The sequence below is a fragment of the Triturus cristatus genome, chromosome 12 (assembly GCF_964204655.1).
Source record: "Triturus cristatus chromosome 12, aTriCri1.1, whole genome shotgun sequence".
Taxonomy (NCBI): Eukaryota; Metazoa; Chordata; class Amphibia; order Caudata; family Salamandridae; genus Triturus; species Triturus cristatus.
Genome location: NC_140595.1, coordinates 298,557,278 through 298,576,379, shown reverse-complemented (window position 1 = coordinate 298,576,379; position 19,102 = coordinate 298,557,278). Strand labels below are relative to the sequence as shown.

Genomic DNA, 19,102 nt, shown 5'->3' with positions numbered 1-19,102 from the left:
CTGTAAAAATCAGTAAAACTGGAAAACTAGGAGCCTTATTTATGTCTCTTCGAGCTTGTAGGTGCCAATGATGGAGGGGACCTCTGAATGTTTACAGATCCTGACTTGAAGCCCATATGCACTCTCTTTAACTTCCGACTACAGAATTAGCTTTGCCGGAGGGTACATTTCAGAACTGCTATTGGCAAAGGCTACCAGTGCCATTTACCCTACTGTCTGGTTGAGAAGGTCAATGTGGCACCTTGCTTTACCACCATCTATCGAGAAACTCCTGGATCCCCTCTCAGCACCCGGACTGGTACTACAAGATTTCTCATTCTTTGTAAAAATTGCAGGCACCAACAGGAGTGTGGGTTTGGTAGTTGATACACTGGTCACTTATTCAAACACAAAGTTCACTTGTCCTCTTACCCCCTTGCTGCTGAATGTATTTTGGAAAGTACTGGCACATGGGGAGCAGTTGCACACAAGTGTCCCTGGCGGTTGGGTCATGTTTCCTTCCCTTCAGCTGTCTGTGAAGTTCCCTTGCAGTGCTCTTATGAACATTGGCTGCTGAACTAGTATTAAAATCCCAGCGTTTTCTTTGCCAGGACACACCTCCACCATCCTCCGAGCAACCATACTCTTTCCCCAGAGGTCTGCCTAACTGGAAGCTTCCTTACTCTTAAGAGATGCTTGATTCATATTTAATATTGCTGGCGCTGTGCAGAGGAACTGTTCCTGCCCACAAAATCATACAACGCCTTAAAATAAGCGATTCCAGCCACAGATAACAGGTCTTGGTGTTTTTTGCTGTTCGCCTACCACTGTGGAAAAATTCACATGCCCTTCTAAATGTATCACTCTGCAGTCCTGGTTGGCTTGGTGCACGTAGCTTCATCGATTTTATGTAGCAAACAAAACTTTAAACACAATAAGATGATGGACGGAGTGCTGAAACATTTCAGACACTCACCCCCGTCACAGATCTGGGTTCAATCCATCATCATTCTTTACCTCACTTCCCCACCTCAGTTCAGACCCAGCTATATGCAAATCAGTCTGGACCCTGTGCCTCATGGGATCCGTCCAGCCAGAACTGCCAGGCCAGGTCCTCCCTGGACGGGAAACAAGCATCCTGGGACTGGTTTCGGAGTTTCATTCCTCATCAGCCAGGCTTGCTTGAATCCAGTGGCAAAGTGAGCAAGAGACCCACGTCTGGGCATACCCTGGCCACTTAGGGCGAACATAGCAAACACAATAAGATGATGGACGGAGTGCTGACATTTTTCAGACGCTCACCCCCAGTCACAGATCTGGGTTTAATCCATACCTGATCTGATGACTGATATTTCAAGCGGAACTACATAGTTGTAGTGTACAAATGCACATTAAGTATTTCTTACATGTGTTATGTGTCACATACCTACATTCCAGAATGGCATGTGCTTGCAGTAGTTTCTTGCGGTTGTAAACATGTTTATTATTGAATGTACAGCCTATGGCTGTGTACTTGTCTGGTGAGCTAGAAATGCGAGCAGTTACTCGCCAATTTTTGTGCTTTTCGACAATTTTCATGTTTTATTTTCATTACTTATCGGACTTCGGAAATTCTGCTTTAACACGCTGGAGTCAGCTTTACTTGGTTTGACATCTCCAGGAATCGCGGAGTTTCATTTGGATCAGTAGATTGTGTACCAGCAGTTTTTCAGCGCGCTGATCACTCCTTGGGATCACAGGCAACCTTAACTGCCTCAAGACTACCTGCAGCGTCCTTTGAACAGGACACTTTGTTCCACTACCGGGTGACGGAGTGACATCATACCCAATTGCACGTTTTGCCGGCCATCTTGGATAGGCCATTTACTCATTGTTTTCAGTTCCTTCTCCTTTGGAAGCATTTTGTTCAGTCTGAGCAGCTGTTGTCATCAGTTCTGAGCATGTGTCGTAAGTGCTCATGAGAAATCACTTATCAGTATTCAGTAACGCATAACAGGATATTTGGTAAGATCTCAAATTCTTATATTTATATTCAGCATGGCTAACTCTCAACAAGTTGTTCATTTGGCTGCATTTTTACCAACATCGCTAAAGCCAAAAACGCCCTGGAATATTTGGTTCCGCTCCTTTGAAAACTTTGTAGTGGCCATAGACACAAAGAATTATTCCCCCAGCAGGAAATTGGATCTCCTATTTAGTTATTTAGGTAGTGAGGTTCAACAGGTATTTTGACAAGTTGCCAGTTTTAATTCCACCTACAGGAAATGGTGATGGATGGAATGTCGGTATAGAAGCAGTTCAGAGGTTGTACAAAAATGTTTTAGAAGAATGCTTGAGAGATTCAATTTCATGAAAGGGAAGCAGGATCCTGACAAGACAGTTGAGGAATACATCTCTGCTTGAAGGAATCTAGCCGCTAACTGTAATTCTGGAGCTTTATTAGATGTTCACATCAGAGACCAATTTGTTTAAAGCTGTAATTCAAAGAAAATACAATAACTCATTTTAAGTTGCAGACATCCATAACTTGCAGAAGGGATTGACATGGCTAAAAGTATAGAAAGATCAATTGTTTAGTCTAAATGCATTTTGTATGACAATTCAAGTAATTCTCAAATTATTGCGATTCATGATGATGGGTCCGTTAATGCTTTGTCAGTCAAAAACAAAGGTTATAGAGTGTTTCAGAAGAAACCTTCTGCAATGTGTTTTAGGTGTGGTTCACATGTACACTCAGGAAACAGTCCAACATGTCTGGTGTTGGGCACAAAATGTGTAAAATGTCACAAGATCGGTCATTTCCAATCTGTGCGCAGTGGTAACAGGGTCATTCAAGTCAGTAATGTTAAAACACAGGCGAGTTATGAAATATGAGATGGTGTTCATAGTGAGTGTTTACAGGGTGAATTTCATAAGTTGATTTTAACTATTGACTCAGGAGTAACTGGTCTTCAGGATCAGAAGGTTAAGGGTCCATTTTGTCAAGTTACTTTAGATAATCTTGACATTGACATGATGGCAGATTCTAGAGCTCCAGTAGCTATAATCTCTGATAAACTTTACATGAAGCATTGGTCTTTAAATGTTTAACTTCAAGAAACTGACATAATTCCTAAAGTTTATGGTGACAAGGAGATTGACATGTCGGGTTATGTTTTTTGAAAATGTTCAGACGAGTCTGCACAAAGGTCTATGTTACCATCAAAGGCAAGAACATTGTTGGTTGGCAAGACCTAACTAAGATGGGACTTAACCATGTACCTGGTTCCGAAAATCCATTACAATTGAATGATGTAAGTCTGGCGCTTGTGACAGATTCCGTGGATGAAAAAGATTTGCCGAGAATTGTAATTGCATTTCCTGTGATCTTTGATAACAAAATAGGGAAAGTAACTAAGTTTCAACATTTGATTAAGTTAAAATCCAATGTGATTCCTGTTGCTCATAAACCTAGAGCCTTATCCCTAAGTGTGAGAGACAATCTTTAAAAATTACTGGATAACTTGGTGTGTGAGGGTGTCATTCCAACGACTGACTCTTCTGAATGGGTCAGTCCCATTGTGGTGGTGCGTAAAAGGAATGGGGACATTCGCTTATATGCGGACTTGCACACACTAAAAAAGAATATATTAGTAGATTGTCATCCGTTACCCCAAATCCAAGACGTATTGGCTGGTAGTGGTGTTTCTAATTACTTTATCCTCTTAGACCTACCGTCTGCTTACCAGCAAATTCCGGTAACACCAGAGTCCACAGATCTCACAACTTTTGTTTCTCCAGTTGGAGCATATACGTTTATAAGGTTGCCTTTCGGACTGGCCTCTGCGGCCAGTGTGTTTCAGAGGTTCATGGGTCATTTACTGGGGGAATTGCCGTAGTACAGGCAAATGAAGATGTTTTAATATTTTCTAAATCTAGAGCTGAACATTTGTCTATACTGGAAAAAGTGTTGAACATTTTTAAGACTGCAGGAGTCACTTTGGGTCTGGACGAATGTAAATTTCTCAGGGACAGTCTTGAATACTTAGGTCATACCATGTCTGCTTCAGGTATTCACCCACGTTTACTCTGTCACAAGCAATTTCAAAGGTGCCAGTTCCTAAAGACAAAGGCATGTTAAAATCTTTTTTAGGTATGACCGAGTATTATTCAAGATTTGTTTTAGGGTATGCTCCGGTAGTACAACCTTCACGCTCATTGCCTAAGAAGTGCTTTTCCTTTACTTGGCACAAAGATGTGGACAAAGCATTTCAAGAAATTAAAAACTGGACTGTCAATGCCTCTGTACTTTTGTCATTTACTCCTGGTCAGAAATGTTTTTTAGCAGTTAATACTAGTCAACGTGGTTTAAGTGTTGCATTATCACAGTGGGTATCTGGTAAAGGACACACTATTGGATTTTCGTCAAGAGCGCTTAACCAAACTGAATATAACTGTAGCAAAGTAGGCCCTTGCCTGTTCCTGGGTGGTAGAAAAGTTTGACAATTTTTTGGCGTACCCATTTTGATTTTTTTTCAGACCACAAACCCCTGTTAAATCTTCTAAATGGCAATGGGACTGGAAAAGCGTCGGCCAGATTAGTTCACATTTTATCCCGTCTACATGAATATAATTTCTGTATCAAATACATTGCTGGTGACCACGTCAGGGCAGATTGCCTTTCAAGATAACCATTGTGCCACAATGCTTCTGATAGTTTAAATGGTGAGATTGAATGTGTTGTAGCTAACATTAAGGATAGTTTTGGTTCTCAAGGCGTTATCTCTCACAAGGATTGTATGGATTCTCTGGATAAAGATGAAAGTCTTTTAGCCCCTAAAAATATGGTAGTGTATGGTTGGCCCAAAGAACGGTCCCTTCCTGCACCCCTGACAACTTTTGCTCAGATCTTTAGTGAATTGTCCATAGTTAAAGGAATTTGAGGTCTGATCTCCGCATTCCTCCTTTTTTGTTGTGCAATAAACTAATTCAGGTGGTGCATGAAGGACACTTAGGAGTTGGGTGTCCTTGCCGGAATTAAAGGAACATTTCTGGTGGCCCACAATGGATAAGGATGTTTTGTAGTGGGTTAATGATTGTCAAACTTGCCTTTTTTCTGACAAGCATTGGAAGACTGTAAAACACCTTTACTTGTGGTTCCAATTCCCGAGGAGGCCTGATCCAAATCAACATTAGACTTTGCTGGTCCCTTTCACCTGTTACTAAGCAGTAAGAAATACATCATGGTTTTGGTTGATTACTACTCCAAGTGGGTTGAGTTTGAGTTCACATCCTCACCTAGTACATTGTCTGTGATAACATTTTTGTCCACAGTTTTTAACTCTGTAGAAAGTCCCAAAGAGTTAGTTACAGACAATGGCACACATTTTGTCACAAATAATAAAAAAGATTTTCTCGCTTCATATCAAGTCAAACATTTTAGGGCCCGATTCCGATCTCGTTCGGAAAGCATACCGATTGACTCGGGTCCAGAATGCTTTACGACTCAGATCGGGGGAGTCCGACCGAACGAGTATGATGCATTTGAATGTATCCGGATACAATTTGGTCGGACTTCCACTGACTTCAATGAGAGCCTGTGTACCGAACGCGTACACGGGCTAGTATTGACAAAAGGAGTGGTTGGGGATAATCGTGCACCCTGTGGTGGCACACCTTGGTGCCTGCCACACTTTGCATGGTTGGGAAGAGGTGAACCATGGGTACCCCCACAGGCCCAATTCGGAGGGCCCTGGGTGAAGGGGGCCTGCTATGGGCCCCCAAAGACCAATTCCGGAAGCCTTTTCGATCTGGACAAACCGAGTCGGAAAGGCTGTCTGAATCGGTCATCGTACTTGGTCGCTCGGAAAACCTAGTCCATAGAGCTGTACGAATCGGCTCCAGACGGATCTATGTCTCCGAATGATTCAGTCAGCGCTAAGGCTTTCCAGGCCTGGTCTTTCAGAACTGTGAACGATTCGGTCGGAAACATGGGCTCCGGATCGGTTATAGGCAATTCTGAATCCGATTTGGAGCCTTCCAACCGAGATCGAATCAACCCCTTAGAGTGGCTTTGTATTCCCCGTCTTCTAATGGCCTTGTTGAAATAATGAATAGGTGTGTTAAGGAGGGGATACAATCTGATTTGATTTACAAGGAATCAGTAGATTATTTAGTACGTTAAAAAAACATCTGGTCACACTTCACCACACCACTGGAATTTCTCCTTTTTAGACTGCTGTGAAATAGAGAACAGAGGGTCGAATCTCTGTACAGATTGGTTGAAAGATTTTTAAAAAATCAAACTATTTTGTGTGTGGCTTGTCGCAATAAGCAAAAGATAAAGAACACGGTTTTAATACATCAAGATGTGCAGAAATATTTTGACTCAAAACATAAATCTGGAGATCAAGAATTTATTGCAGGTGATTGAGTCGTGGTTAGGAACCCTATTAGGGTTAAGAAAGGTGCTTCAAATTACTCACTTTCTGTACAAGTGTTGAAAGTTACTAAAGGATCCCTGTTTTTGGATACAAAGGGGTAGTGAATTTGAAGAGCAATTGTCAAGTTGACTCATGACCAAGCAAATAAGATCTTGTTGGGTACATATACTATCAATGACGAAACAGATGACAAATCTCATCTTTTATGTGATATATCACCTATTCAGACCCTCCAGGATTTCGCGATTTACAATAAAATGCGAAATCAGCACTTATGTAAAAATGCCGCGATTTTCACAAGAGTGCCCACAAAATATGTAAAAGAAATCTGCTGTTCACCCTCTCTTTACTGGCTCTGTGCTTCCACTGAGCCAGTAAAGGGAGGGTGAGCAACAGGCCAGCAGAGGTGTTAAATTACTCTGTTGCCTGCCTTTGAAACTCACCTAGCCCCCTCCTGAACAATTGCCTCACACCTTTGTGTGTCCCCTGCAGACCTTGCAGGCCGTTTAGGCTCTCCTGTCCTCAACCCTCCACTGCACTCCTCTCACTTGGATTCCCATCGTCTCCTATTTTTTTTTTCTTTTTTTTACAGACCCTCAACCTTCTCTGCTGTCATCCCCACCCTCCTTGCCTCTGCTGCCCTGCACACTTAGCATGTCTGATGCTAAAAAGATCTGGTTTCATATCTGCTCTCTTTGGCATCCTCCAATTCCAGGCGATGTGCTACTGGAGACTCTGCAACGTTACAGACTGTGACATAGCACTGTCTCCAGCAGTGAGAGAGCACAAGCCTTCAGCATTTTTGTGGCGGGCATACTTTTTAGCCTCTGAAAAATACCGCAAATTTTGAGTTTTGGCACACAAATGTAGCTTTTTAGGCCGCAAAATTTGCCACCCAAGGCTGCAAAATCCTAGGGGGTCTGCCTATTGGCGAAAGAGCTCTTCCTGTTACTAACTTGGATTAATTACCAGGTGTAAGTTCTAATGTTCCTAATACTGAGAAACCTCAAGTTGAATCTCCCATTCAAGATAATGATATGGTGTCTTTTGAGCAATGTGACGACCAAAACTCTTTCACTTTCAATAATAATTCCAGGTTATCACACAATTGCTCTTTACCCAAAAGCTTTAATAGGGAGAAGATGTAGTGTACAAATGCACCTTTAGTATTTCTTTCATGTCTTATGCATTACAAGCAAACACTAGGAGATGATGGGCGGGGTGCTGAAACTTTTCAGACACTCACCCCCAGTCACTGTTAGATCTTGGTTGAATCCAGCATAGTTCTGTAGCTCACTTCGCCACCCCAGTTCAAAGCTAATCAAACATACAAATCAGTCTTGACCCTGTTCCTCGTGGGTACAGTCCAGCCTGAACTGCAAAGCCAGGTCTTCCCTGGACCGAAAGCAAGCATCCTGAGACCAATTTCGGGACAACACCCCTCATCAGCCAGGCTAGCTTGAAAGTTTCAGCGCTCCATTCATCATCTCCTTGTGTTTGCTTTGTTCGCCCTACGTTGGCAGGGTATTCCCAGACGTGGGTCCCTTGCTCACTTTGCAACTGGATTCAAGCTAGCCTGGCTGATACAACTAGAGTATGAGCTATACTACTGAGGTGATGTACGTCCATGTGCATTAGTGGTCTTGAAGTGTATGCAGATGGAGTGAGTTACGTTATGGACCTGGGAGCAATCTGAGTTTCAGCTTTGCGTTTACTGCACCAGGGATGGTGCTACTACTATGGTTGTGTCTGTAGTGTGCACTCTCAGCTTGCAAAGCTGTCTTTGGTCCTAAGATAATAAGTGGTAGAAAATGTTTAGGTGTGGACAGGTAATGTTGATTTGCAGCAAGATATTTTAGGGACAGCAAGTTCAAAAGGTGCCTTACTACTTGCCATTTACAACTCTTTTGTCATGGGCGTCAATCTACCAAAATGCCAGGGTAGCGGAAGTGTCATCACACACCATTTGACCTTTTCTTTGATATATATTTATGTATATATATATATGAACCAAGGTCTACCTTTCTGCCAAATTTGGTGTAATTCCGTTCAGCAGTTCGGGCTGTAGCTGCGGCTAAAGGTCCTCTGGGAAATTGCATGGGGAAAACACGTTTTGGGACCACCCTTTTTTCTCAGCCCCCACTACACGAATCATCCCGAGACTCTCAGGATAAGAGTGGACCGGAGCTGGCCAAAAGTTTTGAAAATTTCGCAAAGATTCGTCACCGGGTGCCAAAGTTATTCCAAATAGAATGTTGCGGATTTCCTATGGAACATAGGTCCTAACTATAACTACCTACTGGCGACCGCCAGTAGGTAATATATATATACACACACACACACACTCTCTCTCTCAGATAAACTCTCACCTACAAGCATGCATGCATACAACATTAATTTAAAAGCATTTTTAACTTACTGTAACTGTCCCGTAGGGCCATATTTCAGCTAATTATTCTCCATTTCTTTACATTACTAGTGAATACTATTATTCACTGTTTGTGTAATAAAAATGTAACCGAAAACCAGAAAAATGTAGCATCAAAGGACGTCCATTAGCATGAGCTGCTTCTGTGTTCCATGATAGCAAAACAACAATGTCTCAACACCGTCGACATTCCAGTGTAATTTACGGCCACCGCAGGATTAAATCCTCAAAACAAATTATTTATTGTATTCATATTATTTGATTGTGATTATTGTTTGTCTCTATTTTGCGCTGCTTCACGCTGTATATATATCACTTGTGTCACTGCACTTATCACTTGCACTGAGCATGGTCAGTATACAATTGGTGTGTTTTTTGGCTACTTTAATTCAGTTGTAATATAGTGCTATCCTAACCATTTGCATAATAATAATGTTTTTTTTCTTATCTTGGTCTCCTGTTTCTCTTCCTTAATGATTTATGCATTCACTTTAATTGCCTTTGTAATTACTGGTTGAGACATTGTTGTTTTGCTATCATAATTCACCCGGTCTCAACTGGGCAAAAGGGTTTACTCCTGTTTTACGCTTCTGTGTTCCAAGCACTGATTTTGCCACCTCTGAGGCCAGGGGATACAAAGGCATTCTAGTGCAAGAGGCAAGCCAGGGGCCGCAGCTGCGACCCCTAACTGACATCCATGTCTTTAGTTCTTCTGGCGCATGCCTTATGTGCCACACATGCTGTTTTGTTGATCATTTAAGATAACTTCCATTTTGGTAGATACATATCTGCCAAGGTTTCGGATGGCAATGTGTGACATTTTCATAATTTCAGTATAATTATGAGTGACATTTCTGCAACTATGAATGACACTTTCTCGCGAGCAAAAGATAGCTGCCAAGTTTCATTTGTCTTACGTATGACATTTTCTTGTTTTCCTTGTGTTTGTGTAACATTTTATTTTTGCTGTGTGACTCATCCATATATATTGCTTCCCAACAACAGTCTTCAATATAAGACTGAATTAATTAATATCTTCTTTCATCCATATTTGCGTTGCACTTTTCACTGTAGAACTTGCGCTTTCAAATCTGATTTTAGTGTGCGTTGCCTTTGTATACTCGGTTGTACAAAGCTCGATATGCATTTCATGATGTTTACTATTTATATATGAAATAAAATGGTTATGAAATAAAAAATTTGCCTACAAAACACTTCAAGCATACAGAATAGTGGCCCATTCCTTTGCCATACAAGGTATTGCAGGATTTTCTTTGAAAAAGACGTCTTCACATCCACCTTTAACAACCACCGTTCAACTACTTCCACTTGAAGATGTGTGATGACCGGTGCTAGGCAGCAATTAAAAGGTGTGAGCCTTTGATCACTCACAGATGCAAAGAAGAATCAAAATGAAGAAAAACAAACTAATATGAACAGAGAACTACAAGGAATCACAGTAGACTCTTTCCTTTCTGAAACCCACCGCTCTTTCGGTCTTTTCCATTTTAATGGCTTCAAGCACAAAATATGCACTTTCCTGATGGTGAGTAGAGACAGAATTGTGTCAAAGGTAATTAACTTTAGGATCACGAAACACTGTGTAAGGAACCTCATTGACAAACTGGACAGTGAGAGTCCGTGTCCTTGTAATCACTACACACCGCCTTCTTTGGTACTGCAAGGCAATGGCGGGGCAGTATTGGAGCACGGTTTCACAGTGCCATGTGCTGTCAGGAGATGATGCCCGCTGTCACCAATGACCTCCTGATGCCTGACTCTTACATGGCGCCTCCAAGCTCCTGGATGGACTGCACATTGGAGATCGAAGTGACTGTGAACTGTAAAGGGGAAGGGGTGGGGGGGGGGGGAGTGAGAAATGACAATGGAGTTGTGTAAGTGAGCAGTGCATTGCACCTTTAGAAATGAACAGGACGATGGCGTGGTTGTCCTAACAATCATTCCTTCCTGATGGCTGCTGGCAGTCAGTCATTCTTTACAGGTGACAGACATCCGCTCTAGGCAGGGCGCGTGGAGGCAAAGAAGGGAATGACTCGTAATGACACTGTGGGAATGTAATCACGCAACATATACTATAGGATGTCTGGCAGAAAATACGTTTAAAAAAAAAATAGTGTAGGAAGAATTTCAGTCCCCAAGAATATGTGCCGGTGATGCCCACTGGCAACCACTGACACAAATTCAGCTTTGCCGGTGACCTTACCTGTGCTGCAAGAGTGTATTGCACCCCCCATATCCTGGTTTGACAGGCGCAGGAGTCCATGGAGGTTCCTTATGGCTAATGGCAACTCAGTGTTTAAGCTCAGTAGTTTCAGGAGCCGGAAAACAAGAAAAGGCGCCAGGGTCCATGTGAGGCTAGACCCGGCACTTGCACTTTGTATATTTAAAGGCTTCTCCATGCCACCCGCAGCTGGATTGATCTAGTGCCATATGCCATGTGTGATTCCAGACAGTCTTGGCCACGCCGGACACCTTGTTTTTACTGTTCCAGGCACCCAAGAAGTGAGCCTAAGATTGGCCGGGTCCCAGGTCACCATAGCAACATCCGAATGAGCTGCCTCAGCCCAACCAACAGGCTATTACAATGTGAACTGCCTGGAAGGCAGCGTGATGCAGAGAACCGTGGGGACACACACTAAGTGCTGCGCACCAGCACTTTTTAGGACAGCACAGCGCCTCGTTAATCCCCACATGGTAAAGGAGGTAATCAAATGTGTAACTTATGCATTTTAGTGTGTGATGCGGACACTAGCATTAAAATGCATTAGTCTAACCCCTGATGCGTGGTACTTCGCGGGGCTGTAGATATGCCTTGGCACGGGTCCCACATTAGGCCTGGTTCTGGTTTTTAGAAACCTGGGTGGGTTCAAAAAGTTGACCGAGCTATTAAAGAGAAGGTAAACTCTGTTTGCTGAGAAATCTAAGATGGCGCCAGCTTGCGTAGCTGGAGCTTGCGATCCCAACTTTGGAAGCACAGTAGGCTGAGCATAGAGAGGCTCCCGAGTGAAGCCACGACACAACGGAGAGTGAGCACTGCAATGCAGCCTACAAATCTGGAGATAGCCCTGCATCAAACCGGAACCACTGCGAGACAGATCTCATGCCACCAAGCCAATGTGGCAACTTGTGAGATGGGGGGGCTTTGATGAGCCCAGACCAGGGCCAGCCTGGCTTTAGCCTTGGGAGTCTGTCTGCTGAATGACCACTGCAGAGATTGCTTCGCGAGGGGATACTGGAGATGACAACTGAGAGGTAGGTGGTCTGTAACGATGGTGAATCGAAGCTGTGTCTTCCACAGAGATCTAGAAATCTCGTTTTTCTAGCCCTAACAGATATACTCGTCACATAAGACCCGATGACACCCATCTTACGAATCTAACTTTTCCATCAGACCTAATGGATGATGTGGAGTCCATTACACATTTATTAAAGCAAGGGATCATCTAGGGAAAGCTGCGTAGAGGACTTGAAGTCAAAGGTAGCACAATGGGAATAGATGGCTACAGGACTGGATACCAGAATAGCAGCTGGAGACATAGCCCACAGAGCTGGGGCATAACGTACAGGCATGTGTGCCTCAAGGATTGTGCTGTGTCTCTCATGCTACTTTTGGAATAACAAATTGGATGGAAAATGCGATAAGAGGTTCTAGACCCAGGCTACTGGTCCCACCTGTTGCTGAGACAGAGAATGTTGGGGGTAGTTTAATTTTCTGGGGCAGGAGATGCTGGGAAATATATGTATAATGCAAGTGAGAATCCGCTTGTCTCCCTACAAGAGGGCCTGGGATGAGGAGGATTCCGGGAGCTGGGAATGTAGCGCTGGAGATGGGTAATACGTCTCACAGCGCGGTTGCCACGCAACAGGTGCGTAAAGAGCATTTGTGAAGTTTAGTGACCAGGGTTTTCATATCTCCAGACCTGAGCCATGCAGGCGAAGCATAGGGAACCTCAGAACATAAAGAAGGAATTCTTGGACTTAAAATGTGACTAGTCTAACTAGTCCTCAGTGCAGCTTAAGGTAACCACCAAGGACCCCACCTCTTCTTCCACCCTGATGCAGTACAGTCTACTGGACAATCTAAACTTGGGGCCCATTTGGGCAGAAAACAAGGACACTGGCTGAGTGATGGCTTGATCCTGCTGCCCGGTGGTTTGGACCTGGCCCATGAATGCTGGAGACCAGGATGAGACTTTTCCTGTTACAAGGGATATGTTATCCTTGTTTATTTATTTATTTGTAGCACACTCTGTTACCCTAACCGGCACCCGCCGCTAAGCTGCAGCCATATGGTATTTAGCGGGAAACAGATTTATGAATTGACAAAAAGCCAAGTTTCCAATGAGTTGCTAATGGATAATTGATCGCCCAGGAGACGGAATGACTGAAAGAGGGACTACTTAGCATGGCTGCAGTAAAGGGAAACCGTCGACAGCCACATCTACATTCAAGAATCTTGGAAACGGACAGCAATACCTTTCTTGGGTTTTCTAGTCTGTTTATAGGTTTACCAATGATATTGCATTGGGTAACAAGAAGTTTTTCAAATGCTGGGTTTCCATTTATTCACTGTGTATATTTTTGTGACTGGTTAATCAAAGCATTGGCAAAACCATTAGAGCTTGCCTTCGGAACCTATTGGCTTTGCCACTGCCTTTTATCCACGCTGCACAGCAGAGACAAAAAGTTTTCAAAATGTTTTTTTTTTTTGAAACCTTTATAACCTTTATTACAAATTTCAAAAAATATACAGACACGGGCCTACAACCTCCAGGCCGGCCGCCAACAAATGACATGATCATAACCACACCAATACAAGCAACAACAACAAATAACCAAGTTGCAGAGTAGTGTCACTGGCGGCGTTGAGAGGTCGCAAACATCACATATAGCGGTTTCATTTTAAGTGATGAAAAACAAACAAACAACGAACAAACCCACAAGGCAGCAAAATTCGAAGTGGCAAAAGGTGCTCATCACAGCAGGGAGGGATCCATAGAAGGACAGTAACAGGAGGGGGGAAGGAGGGCAGGTGGCAGAGACAAAATTATCACAGTAGAACAGGATCGCAGGAATGTGCAGACTAAGGGGACAAGGCATCATCCGGGTCCCGTGTGAGTCAAATTTTTTTTTAAAGCTGCGTTACCTCATCATTTTGTAGGCACTCACTTGCTGTACTACGCATGCGTGTCTGCATAATGCTGCGGGCACCATTTTTTTTTTTTTATCATTTACTGATCCAAAATCAATCAGTAAATAAAAAAAAAGTAATAGTAGTGCAAAAGATCTTGTAAGGCACTCAAACCGCTAGCAATTTACTACCTGGCTCTCCACATTACACAGCATAAATAAATTAAAAGAAGACCGCGGGTGGAAGAAGAGGGCAATAATACGGGGCAGGATGTGAGCGTAATAGGGAGCTGACAGAAATGAACAATAAAGCTGCAGAGGAAGGGAGAAGCAAACAAGCGCAAAACAGAGGGGTGCGGGGAAGAACATGGATAGGAGAGTGCGACACAGTCCAAGGCCGAGGGGAAAAGAAAAAGCATTTCACAGAGATAGCTGGAAAACGCATGCACTCTCATGGAGTGCATAACGAAAAAGAAAAAGGTAGCACCTGAAAAGTACGCAGTGGAAGGACACAAGTATTAAGGCTATGCTGCGGTGCAGGGACAACCACAAGAAGAGAATGGAAAGCCCACACAAACAAATAAAAAGCAAGCAAATGAGCAACACGCCAACCAACGGGTAAGCAACGGGTTGGCTCTAAGCCCTCTGAAAACCAACAATAGGTCTTTTTTGCAAATGAGGCAGTTTGTGCTTATTTCGTAGGCAAGACCTAGAAAAGCAGATTCAGATCTTATAGTAGTCATGAGCTGGGCATTGAGGGCATGTAGTGTTTTTAACTGTAAGCTAACAAGCATCAAAGCATCGGAATGTCGGAAAGTATAGGTTCCGATTTTTGCCCTCTAGGAGCCATGAATGTGCATGTTAGGGAATATAATGGTTTTGCCATGTTAATGTAATACAAATAGGTTGCAGCTTTCACATCTCTAACCTGCTAGACGATGCTCCGTTGCTAGGGACACTGCCTTACTGCCACAATGGGGGGCTCCGCTGATACATGATCTAAAGATTACCTTTATTTTTCATTTTTCTTGCACAACTGTCGAACAATGCTTTTATTTATTTATTTATTTTTTAAAATAATTTTTATTGGGTTCTTGGCAATCCATTAGAACAGATAACCCAATTGATCATACATAAATAGTATGCTGGATCTAAACATAGTACATCAACAGAAAACAAAGAGAAAGAGACCCCCGAGAACATACATAGAGAAAATTCAACGATTTAAATTATAGTAGCGAATATCGAAATTTATCTACCACAATCAAAAGATAGTTTTAGTCAAAATTAGATTCCCAAATTTTGGTGAATTTAATCAATGCCCCAATCCTTTGTGCAAAAATAAATTCGGATTTCCTGACTTTCTTAATTTTTTGATAGCATTCATCTACAGTTGGGACTGTTTCTGTCTTCCAATATTGAAGAAGCTTTTTCTCCATTTTCCGGGATTTTTAAAAAGTGGGGACCAGAAAAGGTCATTTGTTAAGTGTGATAGTTGGCTATTTTGAGCTAAATCGAATTGAGCCAAGGATTTATACAATAAAACATATGAACCCATAAGAAAAAAGTTTCCACGAACTAAGGTGGACATCTCATCAATAGTCAACCATACTCCATCTTTCACAAAGTTCGATAAAGTTATAAACCCAGATCTGGCCCAATTATATAAAATTTCTGGCCCGATATTCATCCCGAGTCCCAGAACAGCGTCGCTCAGTGGAGTTAAGCTCAAAATAGGGAGAGAGTACCTTTTCAGCACTACTTCAAGTTTATGAACAATGCTTTTATGATGCATGTTATCGAAATAAAGCTATTGATTGATTGATTGATTGATTGATTACCTTAAAGGTACAAATTCTGTACATATTTTTATGTCTCACAATCATTTAGACAGCTTTATATATCTCACTAGTCTCATGTAATAAGGGTAATAAATAGGAATTATAAATAAAAAAAATCATCCATATTTACAAAGGGTTGGATCAGCCATCTTCATCCACTGATCTGTTTAATTTTCTTTCACATTTTGTTTCCACTCATTACAGCATTTAGCAGGGGGCAATAGCTCAGCCCTCCTCAGTCAACTGCTCTCGTGCACTGAGAGTGATGGAATTTGCCTGATCATATGTTCACATCTGCACTAAAAGAAGTGCGCTTCAGTGCCAGGACCGTGGGCCAATACCTTTTTAGCCAATGGGTTTTCCTTTCCATTTTTTCCCCTTTTCATTAGGTCTGTCTTGACAGCAAGATTGTTTGCATGACGTATTGTTACCAGTTTCTGTTAAGTATACATCAAGTGGACTTTGACTGCACCCAGGGGATTTTTCTCACCTCATGCCATTGGCTATTTGCTGTATAATTCCATCTTCTGGGAAGTGATTCTGTTGGAATGCATACTGGACTATTTTACGCCTGAAAGGTGCCCTCACTCATCAGAATATTTGTCACTTTCAGTTCTTTATTTTCTGTATGCATGCTGTACAGAAAGCAATCCTTTCTTGATGTATTTTCACAGTATTGGCAAATGCAACAGGCAGGCTTTGTTGTGATAAACTGTTTGTGTATCTAAAGCAAGTACACGGCATCTGCCAATGCATGTGTTTATATGCTTTGGCACTTTAAAGCAGGACTTATTGGCTTTACCACTGCTTCATTTCTTTTACTCATTTGTGTAGTTTTAAACCATATTTTCAGGTCAGGTTACCATAAATCAAAGCCAATAACTCCTTTTCTTTGCGCCCACAGGAAACATATTTTTTGTGATATGCATTAAAGCAAAAACTTACTGTACCCGTTTTAAGTAAATCTCCTTGTTAGGAAGCACCTGCGCTGTTCTATAAGAATTAAATGTGGCTCTTATTTATCAATTTAAAACTTTATTTCAAGATTATGAGCACCACAATTATCTGGTGACATGTTTTATTTTTCCGTTCTTTTTTCTTTGTGGCATATGATTGCAAGAAAAAATAACCATCATGCCATCTTGCCATGCCCATACCTATTGGCTTTGCCAGTGGGTGCTTTTTTTAATACATACTTTACTAGCTGGAAGTAAAGTAGGTGTTAAACAAATTAGCTCTTTTTTAAAATATATTGTGCTTTTAGAAATGCTCATTTTAAAAGCAGGAAGTGAAACACCCTTGCTTTAAAATCATATGTGGAGCTCTTGCCAGATTAATAAATCTAACTAGAGCCTTATCCCTGCCAAATTTGAATCTTTCAACTGAGATCATCTCAATTTCAGAGCTAATAAATACTATTGCATAGTATTTTATGATGCGCATTTTTGAAATCGTTTTGGACCCAGTGTCGTTTAAGGAAAGATGAGGCATGCCCCCTCTTGCCCGCTTGGTATGTTGGTAGGATTTTATGGTGAGTGGACGGGTGAAGTAGAGGAGCAGAGAGGAAAGGACCATAGAGGATACACAGGGGAGGTTTGCAGATCCTATGGGACCCAAAACTTGCTGATCCCTTCTCGCTTTGCCTGTAGATGAGGAGTGGCCGGAGCTGGAGAAAGCAGAGAAGCTCGCACGGGGAGCAGCTTTGAAATGGGCTTCAGGGATGTTTTACCGCCCGGACCAGCTGGAAGGGCTCAGTCACTATCGGAAGAGGGAGGTGCAACGGAACAACTCCATCCAGTCCAGGCTGAAGGTAGGTGATGAGGACATGTCTATCAGATCCCAGCTAAAGGAGGGTTCTGGTGGAGAGCGTGACCCCAGTGTCAACTCCATCCACTTCTGCCTTAAATTGTCTGCTAAGGGCAGGTGGGGTGGATGCTGTCCGTCTGCTTTAGTTCGCTCTCTGGCTGTCGCAGAGGTCTTGAGGTCTCTGGGGGCCAGATAAAGCGCAGGCTTCAATGTGGTAGCCTTCTCTGGAGCTGCCAACCTTAAAACGGAATCTTGTACAACGGGGTCGACCAAAGCATGACAAAGGAGGTCTGATTCTATTGGACAGTGAGAGTTGGTGAATGTCAATGTTAAGTGCTTTAAGCTGGGAGGACAAAGTGCCCTGAATACATTTATATTTGCTGTGGAGGTCTTTATTTGACTCGGAACTTGACTCCTAACAGGCTAGAGTGTGCCTTGACTTAGTCAATTTTCAGTTTAAAAAAATAAAATAAAGTTATTACCATTTTAATAGACAACAAACAAATAGGAAAGAATTAAAGATAGGTTGTGTTCCTAGGGGATAGAATATCCCTGCTCCCCTTTTAAATATTTTGATGTTTACTGTAGTTAGCATAGTTTGTTATTAAACTAGATACAATGATGTGACCTGGACATACTATTACGTATGATGCGTTATTGGGGCTAATTTTAAGGTTACTAGAAGTGAGATCATGCAAACTGATGTCAGAGTATTATTTCAAATAATTCCTAATGTTGGCTATGAAGTAGTTGGGAAATGAGAAGCCCTCAGCAGGTTTTCGGGGAGTGTGCAGTCTTGGGGGAGGCCTGCTGAGCTAGTGATGGTGAATGGTTGTAAGTACTTGCCTCTCCATGGCTGGGGCAGGGTGTGCAAGGAGGCTAAGTTTGATATTTCTTCACAGGGTCTGATCAAGGCTGAGGCCTCTGGTGTCGATGAGGGTGTGTGGTCGGTGAAAATTGGGTTTTTAGATTCTATTTCACAGATTCCCAAAGCAAAGCAGCTAAGGAAATGAAATCCCATCTGTTTCTAATGAGGCTATTATGATAGGAAAGACCCCTCTAATCTACTATTGGTGACCTATGCAGCACCTCCCTCTGTTCTTGCGGTACACATTCTTAATGCTATGGGCCTTGTTACCGTAAAACAATATTTCATTATTGCATTCCTTTTTATTTGTTGACATTTCTGCATGCTTGTGGCTGAACGTTTAAAACCCAACTTTTTGTTTTACCCTTGAACTCGTACATTTCTCACGTTCCATTTCAACGATTATATGTGCCATGCCCACTTTTCTTCTTTTATAAATCTTTTTTTTGGTCTACTTATTTCTTTACTTTTCTTTATTTATGTTTTACTTTTTATACCTCTGTGTATGCTTCTACCCACACGGATACTAGTATTTGCTGACTGAGCTCCAACACCCCCAGAGAAGTTAAAACAACGTGTAAGTTGCTGAGTAGAGGCAAAGTTACAC

General features: G+C 42.3%; 1 protein-coding gene across 1 annotated transcript in view; it reads left to right on the top strand.

Moving 5' to 3' along the window:
* The window catches only part of EXOC3L1 (exocyst complex component 3 like 1), a 146,609-nt gene that overhangs the window by 12,044 nt on the left and 115,463 nt on the right, over nt 1–19,102 (top strand). Inside the window, exon 2 of the mRNA XM_085637445.1 lies at nt 17,471–17,631. Coding sequence (XP_085493571.1) covers nt 17,471–17,631 — 161 coding nt within the window. The remainder of the gene's footprint in view (nt 1–17,470; nt 17,632–19,102) is intronic.